General features: G+C 39.0%; 2 protein-coding genes across 3 annotated transcripts; both read left to right on the forward strand.

Annotated features, from left to right (window-relative positions):
• The first annotated feature begins 1,080 nt into the window (after nucleotides 1-1,080).
• LOC143880960 (beta-fructofuranosidase, insoluble isoenzyme CWINV1-like) lies at nucleotides 1,081-6,593 on the forward strand. 2 transcript variants are annotated; one of them, XM_077383937.1, is made up of 6 exons: nucleotides 1,081-1,429; nucleotides 3,583-4,439; nucleotides 4,644-4,802; nucleotides 4,942-5,180; nucleotides 5,924-6,014; nucleotides 6,206-6,593. In XM_077383937.1, exons 1-6 carry the CDS (start codon nucleotides 1,234-1,236, stop codon nucleotides 6,443-6,445), a joined length of 1,782 nt encoding a protein of 593 aa, XP_077240052.1. In that variant the 5' UTR covers nucleotides 1,081-1,233; the 3' UTR covers nucleotides 6,446-6,593. The 2 variants fall into 2 exon arrangements, with proteins under 2 accessions (XP_077240052.1, XP_077240051.1); XM_077383936.1 differs by lacking the exon at nucleotides 1,081-1,429 and having other exon boundaries at nucleotides 3,588-4,439.
• Nucleotides 6,594-7,523: 930 nt separating this feature from the next.
• On the forward strand, nucleotides 7,524-17,618 carry LOC143881869 (beta-fructofuranosidase, cell wall isozyme-like). The gene is made up of 6 exons (XM_077385191.1): nucleotides 7,524-7,767; nucleotides 13,919-14,775; nucleotides 15,571-15,729; nucleotides 15,954-16,192; nucleotides 16,894-16,984; nucleotides 17,186-17,618. The coding sequence occupies exons 1-6, from the start codon at nucleotides 7,575-7,577 to the stop codon at nucleotides 17,423-17,425; spliced, it is 1,779 nt and encodes a 592-aa protein (XP_077241306.1). The 5' UTR covers nucleotides 7,524-7,574; the 3' UTR covers nucleotides 17,426-17,618.
• The last annotated feature ends 409 nt before the right edge of the window (nucleotides 17,619-18,027 follow it).

Genomic DNA, 18,027 nt, shown 5'->3' on the forward strand with positions numbered 1-18,027 from the left:
GGCCCCATCTCATCAAAATATGGGGTGTAAAATATGCATAGGTTTGGGTCCAGATTTATGATGGTGCGGCAAAGTAGCCTTTTACGCTATGCTATTCATGCGTTCGGGACTCAAAAGTAGCCTTTTACCATAAATCGTGAAAGTGGCTTCCCAACTAATCCAAAGGGGCGGATATATCACTTCTCTTTATCCTGTAGATTGCGCTGCACCAAAACATGCCAAAAAAAAAAGCCTAGTAGGGCCCACAATAGAATATATGGCATGGACCCAACTCATCCCTTGCATGTGCTTCGCTCATTATGATCGGATTTTATTTTTGGCTTCTAGTGGATGGTGAAATTTAGTGGGGCCCATCTGTGCTGCTGGGTCAACACTACAGTGGTACTTTGGTAATTATAATCACCATTTTTGGCATTTAACTGTTATTATTCCTGGTTATGACATAATAATAATAAAGGAAGCATTGATTAAGAAGGAGATCGATTTAATCTTTCCCGGGATATCCGCGTGTCTTTAATACAGATAAGAAAAAACTGTTATTATCACATACTAAACTCGACCCACAAGGTTTACTAACTTACTATGAATAGTGAGAGTGTAGACTGATCAGGACCATCATTTCGGACGGGGCATCACACGCTAAACGATCCTAGCCATCCAATTAAATGCCGGTAAAATTCTGACCAATGAAAAAATAAAACGTTGAACAAAAATTAGGTTGTTTAGTACTAAAGGTCTAAAAAACAAAAGGTCAGTAAAACAGATCTTGAAAATGCACTATCGAAACGGTCATTTATTTCGGCTGAAATTTCGGAATTTCGGTCGAAATTTTGATTTTACCGAAATTTAACCCAAAAAATCTGTTATTTTTAATATTAATTTAATATTTCACCGAAATTTTGACCGAGATTACCGAAATTTTATATTGATTAAAATATTGGTTTCGGGTTTTGTACCAGATTTCGATCGATATTTCAAATTTTCAGGGTCCGAAACCGGTAAGGAAACCGAAATTTTAAACCTTGGTACTTACTATGAGTTTGTGAGAAGATAACAAAGCACTTAATTTACCAGAAGTCTCGCCACATTAATGACAAGTTTTATCTTTTCATATAAACTCGTCGAACTCTATTTAAACCTGTGCACGCCTTTCTTGTAACAAAATACTTCTAACTCGTTTCTCTATTTTCCTCATCTCCTTTGTTCTCTTTTTTATTTTTTTTCCCTCTCTCTATGATGGTAATCTCAAAGCTTCTTTTCCCTGTTATATGGGTTTTGTTTCTCTTCTATTCTTCTTCACTGCTTGGTGAGAATAGTGTAGAAGCTTCACACGTGCACTACCCCAACCTCAAATCTGTTGAACCTTCGATCGTGGATAAGCGTTACAGAACTGGTTATCACTTCCAACCTCCTAAGAATTGGATTAACGGTATGCTCTCTCTCTCTCTCTCTCTCTCTCTCACACACACACACACACACACACACACATATATATATATATTATCGTGTGCCATGGATGCTCACCTTCTTAATTACCTGTACCCTCTTGGCCTTTCCGTGGGATTTCTTCTCCATTAACCAGAGATAGAGCGTTGTGGAGGGGAGGGGAGGGGAGGGGAGGGGAGGCGCATTTTAGCCAGCGAGCTAACATGCGCGTTTGGCAGACGTGTTTGATTTTTATGACCTTTCGGTCTCCGATTAAGATTCTATTGCAATGTCCGCCATGCTATGGTGCATGTTAGCAATCCGCTTATGGTTGGTCTAAAGTGTGCATATTGAAGGGAGCAGTGACATGCAGAGACAGATAAATGAATAAAGTAAGAGATAGAGTATAGTAAAAGCCGTGCCGTTTCAGTCATCGGTTAGGCATGCCACACGTGTAGATGATCTAGACCGTTTAGTTTGCAGGCACCGTCATTGATGGATGACCTACGTCGTTTACCTTTTGAATGGGCTGCGGCGAACCATCGATTATTAGCATTTTAGAATTCCGATTAAAAAAAGGGGATTGGGTCGTGTAGTTCATTATTGGCAGAGGCTTTGTTTCTCAACCTTGAGGTCGCATATTCGATCCCATCTTACCTACCAAAAAATAAAATATGATGGTTGGTTGGGATTTGCAATTTTATTGCGATGGGTCCCACAAGGTGAACAGTCTGGATCATATCTTAATATAAAAATCGGATAAGAAAAAATAGTTGATTATCCACCGACTTTTCTTCCCTTGGCCACCTCCTTTAGTGTATTTATAACTACTTTTTTACACTAGAAGGGGATGGCCCAGGCAAGAAAAAGGGGCGCATATAAAATAACTTGGGAACTACCAAATCCAAACAGCTATAATTTGATATTCACACCCCTGATTTTGTTGCCGTGATTCGGGTTCGCTCGGAGAATAATATGCAGATTTGCTTATTAATTGACATCAGCTGCTTTGGTTGGTAGGCAATTTCGCGGAAAGTGGATCACATTTTAGCAGATTTTGTGTTATTGTGGTGCTCTCTCCTGCAAAAGTAAGCCTCAAAGTGGCTTTCCGCAAAATTGACTAGCAAATACCAAGTGGGGGGGGGGGGGGGGGGGCTAATGAGAACTTTTGAAAATTTTGAGAATCTACTTTCCTTGCAACTTGAAGTCATCCACACCCTAGAAAAGTGCTTTTATAATGGAACCAACTCACTTGTTTTCGACGGTTTTCCACATGAATTCCCAACTCTTATTAGGTGTTTTTTATTATGTGATGTATTTATTAAGGGTGATGATAAAATGGTACCCTGTAGGATAATCCGCACCCCTAACACACTATTAAAGGGGTGCGAATTATCCGGGGTTGCTAATATATCATTACCCTTTATTAATCATAAACATAATTTAATGAGGAACAACAGAATGAAGGACGCCCTTGCAAAAATCAGCTACAAGGGCGCTCCTATTGGTTGGGTTTAGCAAAGTGCATTCATAGATGCGCTTTGTTGAAACTGACCAAGAGGAGCGCCCTTGTAGCTGTTTTCTGCAAGGGCGCCCTTCATTCTATCATTCGTCTTAATTTAATTTATAAGGTAAAGTTATATAATAGCTACGGGGAGGTTTACATTTGTAAGATATATAATAACTAAATGGAAATTAACTTGTATAAGGTTTTAAATAAAGTTGGAAACACTTTTCCCATTCATATCATAGATTTGTTTCTTCTGTTTATCAAGGATTCTAACTTCTCTTTTGTTCCATGAATGCCATTTCATTCAAATGCTGGCGCACAATCAAACGGACAGATCCAAATGGTAAGTTCCTGCATCATGTGGAAAATGATACGGTGCAGAAGTGCATACACCAATTATTCTTTATATGTGATCCCCTGTTCATTCTAATCAAGGGTGGGGCTGACATGTTGGACCATCTTGGATGGTCCCCACTGCCCCCACATTCTAATCACCATGTTATGAGCACATACACTGAAAGAATTGATGTGTACACTGCACAATATCATTTTTCTATTCAATTTTTGAATTTCTTTCAGATTTTCATTTCATGAGTCTCATTCAATTTCCTGTAACTGACCCAAAAATTCAATCCTACAACAACCAGGTCCAATGTACTACAATGGAGTCTACCACTTGTTCTACCAATACAACCCCAAAGGCGCAACATGGGGCAACATTTTGTGGGCCCACTCCGTATCAATGGACATGATCAATTGGATGCCACTCGAGCCTGCAATCTACCCGTCAAAGCCATTCGACATCAAGGGGTGTTGGTCCGGGTCTGCCACAATCCTACCCGGCAACAAGCCCGCGATCCTTTACACAGGAATTAACCCACAAGATTGGCAAGTCCAAAACATTGCCTTCCCAAAGAACCTATCGGACCCTTACCTTACCGAATGGGAGAAGCCCGATTACAATCCGATAATGGAGCCAATTGGTGGTATCAATTCTAGTTCATTCAGAGACCCAACAACAGCATGGAGAGGGTCCGATGGGTTGTGGCGGGTTTTGGTAGGGAACAAGTCAAGGAAGAGAGGAAAAGCTATCTTGTATAGAAGTAGAGACTTTAAAAATTGGGTAAAAGCTCCTCATCCTTTGCATTCTTCTCAAGGGACTGGTATGTGGGAGTGTCCTGATTTTTATCCAGTCTCAAAGAAAGGGGAACATGGTTTGGACACTTCTTACAATGGAAATAATGTTAAGCATGTTTTGAAGGTCAGTTTGGATGATAAAAAATTTGAGTATTACACAATTGGTCAGTATATGCATGAGAAGGACCAATATGTGCCGGACAAGACCTCAGCCGATAATTCGACTGGGCTTAGATATGATTATGGCAAGTATTATGCTTCTAAGACATTCTTTGATGCTGGGAAGAATCGGAGGATATTGTGGGGATGGGTGAATGAGTCCGACAGTGTGTCTGACGATATATTGAAAGGATGGTCTGGTGTTCAGGTAAACAACCAAAACTCAATTAGGCTATTTTTTTTTCTTCTGTAAGGTTTCAAATACACTATGTTGTGTTGCATGAATACGGGTCTGAGTGACATATTTTGGCTAACCTTAGAAAAAAGGATTCGTAGATTAACCAATATATTAATGATCTATACAGATCACGATTAGATAGTCCTTAATTTATTGTGAATTTGCATTTTTCAGACGATTCCAAGGGTTGTTAGGCTCGACAAGAATGGAAAACAACTTCTGCAATGGCCAATAGCCGAAGTCGAGTCCCTAAGACGAAAACAAATACATTTGCATCGCAAAAAGCTTGAGAAGGGAGAACTTTATCATTTTAAAAGAATAATAGCTCCACAGGTCAGTTTCTTATGTTTACAATACACTGATAATCATGTGTACAGCCTTGAATTCTAAGTGGGTGTTGGTAATTTCTAGGTTTTGTTTGGATGTCAAGCGTGTAAATCACTCATTTGGGTGCTGTTTTTGTTTTCTACAGTCTGACGTAGAAGTGGTGTTCCACTTGCCAAGCTTAGAAAAAGCTGAGATCTTTGATCCTTCATGGGTTGATCCCCAAATCCTATGCAGTCAAAAGGGAGCTCAAGTTGAAGGTTCTATTGGACCATTTGGACTGTTTGTTTTGGCTTCAGAGAACTTAGATGAATACACAGCTGTCTTTTTCCGGATCTTCAACGCTAAAGACAAAAATGTGGTTCTCATGTGCTCTGATCAAAGCAGGTTTGCCTTCTCTAAATTTGCCCTATCTTGTGTTAGTAGGACGCAGAATAATAAATCTCTAAATTTGTCATCTCTTGTGTTAGCAGGAAACAGAATAATATAGTTAGGGTGGTAGGCTGAGGGCCTTGTCTGCTTCTAGTGCCACCCAAAAAGTGAAAGATAAGGATATGAAATAGTGTGGGTGCAACTTGTGTCGGGCCTAACCTGAACACGGGTTTAACCCGATTTGGGCTAGCCTTGGGTTGGGAAAAGCTAATCTAATTTATTTGTGGGTCTTGTTAGGGTTGGGGCCCTGACCTGACCTGAACCTGACCCGACCTGAACCTGACCCATCATAATTTTATTGTGACCTGGACCTGACTCGACCCTAAACCCAATATCCATTTAATCTGTTTTTGCCCCGGGCCACTCGAACCCAATCCAACCCGAATAGGAAAATTGAGTAAGACATGTTAGGTCAGGGTTGAGAGATTTAAGGGCTGCTTGGGTTAGGGTTGACCCTCTTCAACTCGAGGTTTGCATTGGGTTGGGTTAGGGTTGAGGTAATGCTACCTCGGGTTGGGTTAGGGTTGGCCTCAACTAGACCCAACCCAGCCCGAGTGTCACCCCTAAGAAATATACTATCTTCGCTGGATTTTCCATGGGTTTCTTTTCTCATCTGTATACACCAATACTCAGTGTATATAACTGTGTTATCTCAAACTAAACACTGACTAATTCTTTTGTCTTTGGTACAAAAACAGATCCACACTAAGACCAGAAGTAGATAAAACAACATATGGAGCATTTGTAGATATCGATCTGAAGCATGGGAAGCTTCCTCTCAGGAGTTTGGTATGTTGATTAATGTTTTTTTTCCTTTTATTAGGCTACATTTCTTTCCACATAAATTGGGGTTAAAACAAATTATACACCTATTTTCCACTTAAAAATGGACTTAAAATTTGTTATAGTAAAACAAAGCCGAAATTATGATTGAAGGACTTGAATTAAGTGATTTTTTTTGGCTTTTTTCTACATGGCAGATTGATCGTTCGATCGTGGAGAGTTTTGGTGGAGGAGGAAGAGCATGTATTACAGCTAGGGTGTATCCAGTTAAAGCAGTAGGAAGCCAGGCTAACTTATACGCATTTAACTATGGATCTGAGCCAGTAAGGATTTTGAAGATGAAAGCTTGGACCATGCAATACTCTCAGACCCTAAATGATCTACCCTCTACGGATACAGAAATTCAATTGGAACAGGGGAATGAAATCAAGGGCTAGGATTGTTTTGCCCTTTTGTATTTACTTGCGAGTAATAAGTTTTAGGGCATCCATTTAAAAAAAAAATAAGTTGTAAGGCATCATTTGATACAGTGACGTTAATTTCTTACATCTTGGTAATTGGAAACTCTCCTTTGAAGTGATCCAAGATACTCTGTAGCTATCATAAATCTATGCAAATTTTGCTACCAAACTTCTTCCCCCAAGGAAGGAATCAGATGCACTCCCAAAAACCCAGACCTGGATGGAGCCTCTTTGGACAGCAGTGGAAGCAAAAACATAGCACACCGAATAAGTAACGCCGCCTCGTCATGATCACTCCACGTGATCTCGTTGCCCTCATTATCATTGTAGTCGTCAAATTGTGGTTGTTCTCATCTAGAACACCCGTTTTGGCCAACTCGTTAAGTTCTTTGACTAAGTTCATGTGGCACTGTTGCTATATGGCCGAAACCTAAGCACTTGAAGTACTTGGGCGCACCACCGGTCTATGGCTTGTTGTTAGTGTTAGAGCTTTGACCAAAATTGATTGCCTTTCGAGTTGATACTGGTTTCGACTCGTACTCTCGGGCTCAAAAATTAATGAAGGAGTGATTTGATTTGTCCCCCCAAATCTCATGGATAAGAAAAAAATGGCTCTTAACACATGCTAAACTCGAGCCACAGACACGTATCTTTGCTTTACGGGTGCATGAGTGCATCCATAGGGAAAGTCCCACTCTAAAAATTTGCCTAAAATATTGGAAACGGGCTTTCCGGATCAGAAATACCGAACTAGATTTTTTCGATTCTTAAAAAAGTGCCGGAATCCATTATCAAAATGGTTGTCCAACACGCCCTAAATTGGCTGTTTGGTACTACAATTCTAAAGCAAACCAAACAGAAAAAGAGAGTAAAATAAATCCTATAATTTGTGGTAAGATGATAAGTCTTTCCACATAGGAAATCAGTTACCAGAAATATTCCCACACACATTAACGACATGTTTATCTTTTTCCCATCAATTCGTCTCTATATTTAGCCATCAATTCGTATCTATTTAAACCCCGGCACGCCTTTCTTGTAACAATATCTTTCTTACTCATTTCTCTATTTTCCTAATCTCCTTTCTTCTTCTTCTTTCTCTGTCATGGCAATCTCAAAGCTAGTATTCACTGTTATAATGGTTTTGTTTCTCTTCTATAGTTCTTCTCTGCTTGGTGAGAATGGCGTTGAATCTTCACACGTGCTGTACCCACACCTCAAATCTGTTAAAACTTCGATTGTGGACAAGCGTTACAGAACTGGTTATCACTTTCAACCTCCTAAGCATTGGATTAACGGTATGCTCTCTCTCTCTCTCTCTCTCTCTCTCTCTCTCTCTCTCACACACACACACACATATATATATATATATATATATATATATATATATATATATATCTTATACTGCGCCATGGATGCTCAACCTCTTAACCTGTACCTCATTTGTTTAATTTTTCCTGATCTTTTGGCCTTTTCCGTGGAATTTCTGAGATGCCTATCTATCCATTAACCCGAGATAGAGCGTTGTGGAGGGGGAGGTGCATATTAGGCAGGCCGCTAACATGCGCGGGCGTGTTTTATTTTTACGAGTTTTTTGTTTCCTATTTAAGACGGGAAATGATATTCCCTCATCTGACGGGTAAAATCCATCCCCCCTTTAACATTATTCCTTTGGCACGTTTGGATCACTGATATCGGGAAAAAGAATGGGTATTTGATTCTTTCACCGTTGACACTAGTGTTTGGCTAGGCCGAGGGAATTATGGGTGAAATCTCGGGCGGAGTATGATAACGCCCGAGGTAGTTAGTAAGCACAAAATAGTGAAGGAGAAAATTTCTATCCGTTTTTAAAGGAGAAACTCTCTCTCTCAAGAATGTGGATAAACTAGAGAAAATTTCTTTCCCTTGATTTGAGGAAGAAAAGATCTCTCTCTACCAGCTGTTTTCACCAAAGAAGCCTCTTTCCTGTTTGCTTTTCCCTTTTTTATTTCTAAGCCTATATAATACTTTTATTAATTTGAGGGTCACTATGTATGCTCTTCAGTCTCATCAGAATGATCCTAACCGTTGATTAAATATTCGATTAATGGATCTTTTTAGTACTGACCATCAGAATGATCCTAACCGATCAAAAATTCAATTAAAGGGTTTTTTTTAGTACTAACAATCAATTTGCAATCCATGATTCACCATAAGGGCTCGTTTGGATACCCCTTGGATTTGGATTTGGATTTGGATTTGGATTTGGAGGTGAATTTGGATTTTTAAATCCAACTTCGGCGTTTGGCAAGCCTTTATGACATCTGAATTTGGATTTGAGTGAAATCCACAAGATTTACAAATTCCTCATGTTAGTGTAATTTTTTGGATTTATAAATCCTTTCCGCGAGAGGTTATTTATAAATCTAAATCTGACCCGTAAGGGGTTAAAATGACAAAAATATACCAAAAAAGTGTTAAATGACTTAAGTATCCACATGACATTAAAAAATGATCAAAATACATCGTATAATGTAAAATGACTAGAAAACCCCAAGTCAGGCAAAATGACCGAAATACCCCTATACCAAGTAAAAATGACAAAATACCCCATGTCGTGCAAAATGACTAAAACACCCTTATGACATAAAAATGATCAAAATAACCTCATACAGGGAAAAATGACTAGAATACCCCGATATCATGGAAAATTACTAAAATACCCCTAGATCAAGTAGAAATGACCCATGGCTCATAAAAATTGACTAAAATGACTTAAAATACCATCATGAGATAAAAATACGTCATATTAGGTAAAATGAATAGAAATACCCCTATACCAGGTAAAAATGACAAAATATCCCCGAGTCGTGCAAAATGACTAAAATACCCTTATGACATAAAAATGATCAAAATAATCTCATATAGGGTAAATTGACTATAATACCCTAAGATCAAGAAAAATTATCGAAATACCCCTATATCAAGTAAAATGGATCTATGGCTCATGAAAATTAACTAAAATGACTAAAAATATCCTCATGAGATAAAGATACGCTATATTAGGTAAAATGACTAGAATACCCTAGAGTCATGCAAAATGACCGAAATACACCTATATATACTGGGTGAAAATGACCAAATACCCTGAGTCATGGAAAATGACTAAAACTAGGGCTGCAACTCGAGCCGGGTTTTACCCGACCCGAAAATAGCCTAGGTCGGGTTCAGGTTTCATGGGTTTCGGGTCGAGCCGGGTTTGAAGGGGCCCAACCCGACCCAACCCGACCCGAGTTACATAAGTCATAGTATGTACATTTTTTTCTATTGTTAGTTAAAAGTTAAAGGGATAATTACATTTACACGCCCTCTAATTTCTGACACATCCACTTCCACCCCTATAGTTTAAAACGTGACAAATACACCCTTGTAGTTTCAATTTGTTTAAGGTAGGCCCCCTCAGCTGAAGGTTCGTCCATAGATTGAAGAGTTAGGATGATCCGATGGAGCTGATTTTTTGGGCACACCCTATCTATGTCAGGACCCATCAAATGAACGCTTTGGATCATCCAAACAATGTGAGCCCACATTATTTGGATGATTTTTTGGTAGTGTCTGGATTCGGGTAGGGGCCCACATTATTTGGATGATCCAAAGCGTTCATTTGATGGGTCCTGACATAGATATGGTGTGCCCAAAAAATCAGCTCCATCGGATCATCCTAACCCTTCAATCGATGGACGAACCTTCAGCTGAGGGGGCAAACCTTTAAACAAATTGAAACTATAGGGGTGTATTTGTCACGTTTTAAACTATAGGGGTGGAAGTGGATGTGTCAGAAACTAGAGGGGGTGTAAATGTAATTATCCCAAAGTTAAAAGTGAAAACCCACGCACCCACTGTTACTGTATGTGAGTGTAATTTCTACTTCTATGAGTTGAGTTGATTCAAGTGTTTGATTCAGCATTGTTTGATTGTAATTACAACATTGTTTTGATTACAACATTGTTTGATTCAAGTGTGATGTGAGTGTAATTACATCATTGCTTGATTCAAGTGTAATGTGAGTGTAATTTCTGCTTCTATGAGTTGAGTTGCCTTGCCAAACAAGAATTTTCCTTAAAAATTTGCGTCAACGTGAAAAAACCCGACCCGACCCAAACCGACCCGAGATTTATCATGGGTAGGGCCGAGTTTGGAAATCGTGGGTTTTCCGAAAAAAAAAACCCGACCCGACCCGAGATATTTCTCGGGTAGGGTTGGGTTCTCCAAAACCCGACTCGCCCGACCCGAGTTGCAGCCCTAACTAAAACAACCTTATGACATTAAAAATGATCAAAATACCCCCATATAGGGTAAAATGACTAGAATACCCCTGGATCATGGAAAATGGCTGAAATGCCCTATATCAAGTATTTTAGGGCTTTTTGGTTTTGTTAGATTTCAAATTCAAATCCAAAGATTATCCAAACAAAATAAAAAATTAATTTAGATTTGAAATCCAAATCTATACGTGGTCATCAAAAGAACATTATTTATAAATTTGTGAATTTTAAAATTCTTGATTTCAAATCCATGGATTTTGGAAATCCAAATTCACCTCCAAATCCAAATCCAAAGGGTATCCAAACGGGCCCTAAATATATTTTGGTCAACTAGATCAATGGCTATTATCATCTCTCTCTCTCTACGCCACCTTCCGAGTGCAAAAGAACTCAAATTGGTGCAAAACTCATAAAACCTCTCTTTCTAAACTTTCGGAGGTCAAAGATGTAAATACGGATTCCTAATTCTATTGTGTACCCAAACACTAGTATAGGAATTGACATTCCCTTTACCGAGGGAATTGGAATTGGAATTGGAATTGGAATGGAATTTGATGTCAATACCGATTCCTAATTCCTGATTCCTGATTCTTGTAATCCAAACGTACAAAGAACCGTTGTGAAGTTTTGAAGGCAAAGAAGGCAGAGAAAAATGTTAAAGGGGGTGAATTTATCCTCAAGCGAACCTTTCTCACAGAAATCGTTAAAAGGGGGGATTTTTTCCGTTGGGGGTATCATCTCAACGAGATTCTCGACGCACGGTACATGTTAGCAATCCGCGTAGAGTTCTGCTACTTGTTACGCCCGTGCTTGCCGACCAGGCGCATTCTAGAAGGGACCCGTGACATGCAGAAACAGACAAATGAATAAAGCGAGCTAAAATAATAAAGTATACAACCATAAGCCGGGCTGTTCTAGTCATCCATTAGGCATGCCACACGTGTAAATGATCTATACCGTTGGTTTTGTATGCACCGTCATTGATGGATGACCTGTCTTTTAGCTTGTGTGCTTAGGAGAAGCATCCATTTGCATTTTAGAAACCTTTCAATTTGATGGTTAGGGGGTCGACATTATGATGTTTACCTTGAATCATTGTGATGGGTCCCACAAGGTGAATGGTCTAGATCATATCGTGATATAAAAATGGGGCAAGACATTGTGATGGGTCCCTCTTTTCTTACCTCGGCCATTAATGCAGTAGCTTTCAGCACAAGTGTAAACTTAAAAAATCACAAGAACAAGAAATCATATTCCTTCAATAGCAAAATATAGAGAAAAAAGAAGAAAACTCTAAGAATGGACGTATCTCTTCAATTCATTAATTTGCTGCCATTGTTAAAGGCAATCAAGACCTTAACTAGCTAGGCATGAAATGAACATATTCCTTATTTGGATATGCATGAAAATAGAAATAAATTTGACACGCAGGAAAGTGGAAATAAATCTATCCTAATTTGGTATGCATGAGAATTGAAAGGAAAAACTCAATAGGTAGGTATAGAAATAATGCCATAATTGGCATGCATGGAAATGGAAAGTGATCAAATGAAGGATATGCACGGAGATGGTCAACTAATCAACGGCCATTGTGAAAGAACGTAAACATGCAATCTATGGCTGCCGTGAAAGTTGTGGACGCCCTTGGGCCACATTTACCGTGAAAATGGTAAATAATAGGTTTTATTTTTGGAAAAGCTCTATTATAAGTGCATTTGGGAAAGGAATAGGTGATACTTTAGTAATACCAAAACGAAAGTCGCTTCAACTAAGGGGCAAAAATTCGATTTTGTAAAAGTGGCAAATTAATACCTGCCAGTCAAACCAATTTTGGAAAGGAACATCTTTTCTGAGAAAAACTTTTTCTGAAAAAAGACGAATGACAACGGAAAGAAACATGTCAAGGAAAACGGTTTCATTTTCCTTGGAAAGCCTCTTTCCGATATATTTAATCGGAAACCAAATCTCAAGTAACAGGGAAAAAGTCAATTTTCATGTCATTTTTAACTTTTAAATAAGAAATTCCACATCTGCTAATATTTTTCCCTGAAAAAGAAGTGAATATAGAAATTCTCTCTTGACACAAGGTCTTGTCAGGGAAAAAAAGACTGTTTTCCAGGGAAAACATCACCACCAGGGAAAAGAAGTGAACAGAGCCAAGGTTTTACCCTTTTAAGCTGGAAAAGTCCATGTCTTAGGAAAGCTCTAAAAATAACGGTTGACAATTGAGGCAAACTATATAATATGACCAAAAGCCCGCTCGGAGAATATATAATATGCAGATTTGCATATTTTTGAGGCAAACTACATGACATCAGCTGCTTCGTTTGCTTCTTGCCTTTTTTGTATCCTTCGTCTCTTTATAAAAAGGAGATTTGGCAGGCAATTTTGTAGAAAGCCATTTTGAGCTGACTTTTGCAGAGAGATCAGCCAGAGGCTTACTTTTCAGTAGATTTTGTCTTATTAAATTATTCATCTGAGGTGGCTGTTCAATATCTATCCTGCAAAAGTCAGCCGCGAGATGGATTTCTGTGAAATATCCTAACAAATTTCTAATAAAAGGGGGCGCGTCTAAAAGAGCAACCCTTATATCAAAGGAGGTGGCATTATCAAATCAGGGACTTCGGAAGAAGGTGTCATTATCGAAACAAGGGGGCTTGTTGGAACTTGGAAATTTCACTCAGAAAGGTGTTTTTTCTATCCACATGAGCTTGGGGACCAATAAAAACTTTGAAATTTTTTAGAATCTACTTTCCTGCAGCTTGATGTCATCGCAATATTATTATTATTTTGGTTCATCACGGTTTCTAACTTCTCTTTTGTTTCCATGAATGCCATTTTATTCAAATGCTGGCCCACAATTGAACGGGCAGACCCAAATGGTAAGTTCCTTGTATCATGTGTAAAATGATCCCATCTATAAGTGCATACATCAATTATTCTGTATATGTACTTTACTTGGTTGGGTCGACAAGTAGGACCCTCTTGGATGGGTCCCACTGCCCCTCCTCCATTCTAATCACTGTTTTTTTACTCATAAGCACATACATTTCCCTTTCCAGTTTTCGAATTTCTTTCAGATTTTCATGTCATGTCTCTTATTCCATTTCCTGCAACTAATCCAAAAATTCAATCTTAAAACCAGGCCCAATGTACTACAATGGAGTCTACCACTTGTTCTACCAATACAATCCCAAAGGCGCAAAATGGGGCAACATTGTGTGGGCCCACTCCGTATCGACGGACATGATCAATTGGATGCCACTCAAGCCTGCAATCTACCCGTCAAAGCTGTTCGACATCAATGGTTGTTGGTCGGGGTCTGCCACAATCCTACCTGGCAACCTGCCTGCGATCCTCTATACCGGAATCGACCCAGAGGAACGGCAAGTCCAAAACATTGCATTCCCAAAAAATCTATCGGACCCTCACCTTACCGAATGGGATAAACCCGATTACAATCCGATAGTGGAGCCAATTGATGGTATCAATTCTAGTTCATTCAGAGACCCAACAACAGCATGGAGAGGGTCCGATGGGTGGTGGCGGGTTTTGGTAGGGAGCAAGACAAGAAAAAGAGGACAAGCTATTTTGTATAGAAGTAGAGACTTTAAAAATTGGCTGAAAGCTCCTCGTCCCTTGCATTCTTCTCTAGGGACTGGTATGTGGGAATGTCCTGATTTCTATCCAGTTTCAACGAAAGGGGAACATGGTTTGAACACTTCTTATAATGGGGATGATGTTAAGCATGTTTTGAAGGTCAGCTTGGATGATAAGAAATTTGAGTATTACACAATTGGTAAGTATATGCACGAGATGGACCTATATGTGCCGGACAAGACCTTGGCCGATAATTCGAGTGGGCTTAGATATGACTATGGCAAGTATTATGCTTCTAAGACATTCTTTGATGATGCGAAGAATCGGAGGATCCTGTGGGGGTGGGTGAATGAGTCGGACAGTGTGACGGACGATGTAACCAAAGGATGGGCTGGTGTTCAGGTAAGCAATCAAGACTCAATTAGGTTATGTTGCGAAAACAATTACTCCAAAAATTTAAGATGTTAGCACACGTAGATCCTTAGTATTAAGGAGTTGTTGGGTTTTGAACCTAAGGCCTGCTGTGAGTCAATGCTGTGAGTCAATAGCTTTGATACCATGTGAAAGAACCATTACTTAAGCTGTAGAGTTAGTGTTATTGAATCATTTATACTTCAACATGAATACAGCTATGATTGCTGGAATCTGACACAACTCAGGCATCAAGTGTTAGATTCGGCTAATCTTAGAAAAAAGGATTTGTGGATTAACTAATATATTTTAAATCAATTCTAATTTTATTTCTTTTATATGATCGATAACATGGTTATAATATTTAATATATCAAGACTTTTTTGTATGTTAAGAAAAAAATATTTTATTTTCATTAATAAGCATACCGTTAAAATAGATAAATTACATACAAAATATGTGTAAATTTGATATAATAGTATTAAAAAAAAAAAGATACAAGAGATCTAGAAGTGTCGCAATGAATATTAAAGCGCGGAAATGAGACACGTGTTGGTTTTTAATTTATCTATTTCAAATATTATTAGAAGATCAATAAATCCATTAACCTCGAATCGCGGCTGATAAGCACGCTGCAAAGCCAGTTCTGCACTTCCAATCTAATTAAGATTGGAAGTGCAGTGCAAACAAAAATACAAATCTAAAAACAGAGTTTATTTTTTAATATATTTATATTTACAAATTACTATTCGATAGTCCTTATTGTGAATTTGTACTTTTTTTCAGACAATTCCAAGGGTTGTGAGGCTCGACAAGAATGGAAAACAACTTGTGCAATGGCCAATAGCTGAAGTCGAAACACTAAGACGAAAGCCACTACATTTGCATCACAAAAAGCTTAAGAAGGGAGAACTTTTTCGTATTAAAGGAATAATTGCTCCACAGGTCAGTTTCTTATGTTTTCGATAATCAGTGTACTCGACTCAACTCAACTCAACTAAGCCTTTGTCCCAAACTAGTTGGGGTCGGCTAATGAATCCTTTAGAAAAAATTTATTAAGAACAGATAATCAGTATATAGCCTTGAATTCTATGTGGGTTTTGGTTTTATAGATCTTGGATGTCAAGCTTATAAATCACTCATATGGGTGTTGTGTTTCTTTTCTATAGGCTGATGTAGAAGTGGAGTTCCACTTGCCAAGCTTAGAGAAAGCTGAGATCTTTGATCCTTCATGGGTTGATCCCCAAATCCTCTGCAGTCAAAAGGGAGCTAAAGTTGAAGGTTCTATTGGACCATTTGGACTGTTTGTTCTAGCTTCAGAGAGCTTAGATGAATACACAGCTGTCTTCTTTAGAATCTTCAAAGCTAAAGACAAACATGTGGTTCTCATGTGTTCTGATCAAAGCAGGTTTGATCTCCTCTATATTTGTCTTCTCTCGTGTTAGCATGAGAGAGAAAAATAAAGTTAGTGTGGTAGGCTAAGGACCTTATCTCCATGTAAAGCCACCCAAAAAGTGGAAGGTAAGGATATGAAATATTAGGGGTCAAACTTGGGTCGGGCCCAACCCGAACCCGATTTCAGCTTGGGTTCGGTTGGCCTTACCTTGAGATGGCTTGGGGAAAGTAAGCCAACCCGATTTAATAGCGGGTTGGGTTGTGGTTGAGGCCTTGGACAATCTGACCCGACCTCAACCTGATCATGATTTTATTGTGGCCCGACCTGAACCCAATATCCATTTAATCTATTTTCATAACCAAACGGAACCAAACCAAATAGGCCGGTTCGGATCGGTTCTTTGGGTTGGACCAGAACAATGTCCACCCCGACCCCAGTTTATCCGAACCCAACCCGTAGAATCGAGTAACACAGGTTAGGTCGGGGTTGACCCTCCTCAACCCAAGGTTGGAATTGGGTTTGGTTAGGGTTGTGTTAGGGTTGGCCACAAGCAGACCCATTCCGGCTTTAGGTGACCCCTATGAAATGTACCCTATTGGGTGGATTCTCCATGGGTTTCTGTGTTAATCTGTATACACCAATATTCAGTGTATATATGTGTGTTGTGTGTAACTAAACACTGACTAATGCTTCTATCTTTGGTACAAAAATAGATCCACATTAAGAACAGAAGTAGATAAAACAACATATGGAGCATTTGTAGATGTCGATCTGAGGCATGGGAAGCTTTCTCTCAGGAGTTTGGTAAGTTTATTAATGTTTTTTTTTCCTTATATAAGGCTCCATTTCCTTCCAAGTAAATTGGGCGTAAAACAAATTTTACACCCAATTTCCCACTGGTTGTAAAATTTGTTTCACACCCATTTTACGCCTAAACAAACAAAGCCCAAATTATTTTTGAAGGATTTGAATTAAGTGATTTTTTTTGCTTTTTCTACATGGAAGATTGACCGTTCGATCGTGGAGAGTTTCGGCGAAGGAGGAAAAGCATGCATTACAGCTAGGGTGTATCCAACTAAAGCAGTAGGAAGGCACGCTCACTTATACGCATTCAACTATGGATCTGAGCCACTAAAGATTTTGAAGCTGAAAGCTTGGACCATGATATACGCGCGGACCCTAAATGATCTACCCACTGAGGGTACAGAAATTCAATTGGAACAGGGGAATGAAGTCAAGGGCTAGGATTTTTTTTTGTTTTTCTATTTACATGGGAGTAATAAGCTTCAAGATATAGATTTGGATTTAGTTGATATTTCGAACTGGATCAGATCGTCAGATTTCCAAATCAGCTACGACAGTGCAAAAAAATCCGATTTTCAAATCTGTTCTGCGAGACATTATTTGAAAATCAATATTTGTGGCAAATTCCTTCACCGTCGCTGCTCCTCGACGTTGCTCTGGCAGCAGCGAGACATCCCTCCCTCCCTCCCTCCCTCCCTCTCTCACTCTCATAAAACATGATCATGAAGATGATTGATGTGTTTTGTATCCAAAATTCAAATCCAAATCAAAATACAAATGCATGAGGTATCCAAACGGGCCTCAGTTTATTTCATCTATACTTCATTCAGTAGATGATCCCGGCCATCAAATTAGAGTACTTGAATTTATAAGCATTGCTTTTTACTTGGCAAATTTATCTATTGTAGTTCCTTTCATAAGGGGTATGGAGAGAGAATTTTGAGCACTCGGATTAGCAGTTTTTACCATCAGTGAAGACACTTCTCATCCACCGAGGAAGGCACTTTTTAAAGCCATCTAATTGATATTGAGGTGTCGCCTTT

The sequence above is a fragment of the Tasmannia lanceolata genome, unplaced genomic scaffold (genome assembly GCF_043159265.1).
Source record: "Tasmannia lanceolata isolate RefF3 unplaced genomic scaffold, GAP_Taslan_0.1 ptg000007l, whole genome shotgun sequence".
Taxonomy (NCBI): domain Eukaryota; kingdom Viridiplantae; phylum Streptophyta; class Magnoliopsida; order Canellales; family Winteraceae; genus Tasmannia; species Tasmannia lanceolata.

Excerpts from the sequence above, each read along its gene's own strand:
- LOC143880960 (XM_077383937.1), top strand. The coding sequence starts at position 1,234 with ATGATGGTAATCTCAAAGCTTCTTTTCCCTGTTATATGGGTTTTGTTT. Across the intron at positions 4,440-4,643 it reads AAGGATGGTCTGGTGTTCAG|ACGATTCCAAGGGTTGTTAG; the intron begins GTAAACAACCAA and ends TGCATTTTTCAG. Across the intron at positions 4,803-4,941 it reads AAAGAATAATAGCTCCACAG|TCTGACGTAGAAGTGGTGTT; the intron begins GTCAGTTTCTTA and ends TGTTTTCTACAG.
- LOC143881869 (XM_077385191.1), top strand. The coding sequence starts at position 7,575 with ATGGCAATCTCAAAGCTAGTATTCACTGTTATAATGGTTTTGTTTCTC. Across the intron at positions 15,730-15,953 it reads AAGGAATAATTGCTCCACAG|GCTGATGTAGAAGTGGAGTT; the intron begins GTCAGTTTCTTA and ends TCTTTTCTATAG. Across the intron at positions 16,193-16,893 it reads ATGTGTTCTGATCAAAGCAG|ATCCACATTAAGAACAGAAG; the intron begins GTTTGATCTCCT and ends GTACAAAAATAG.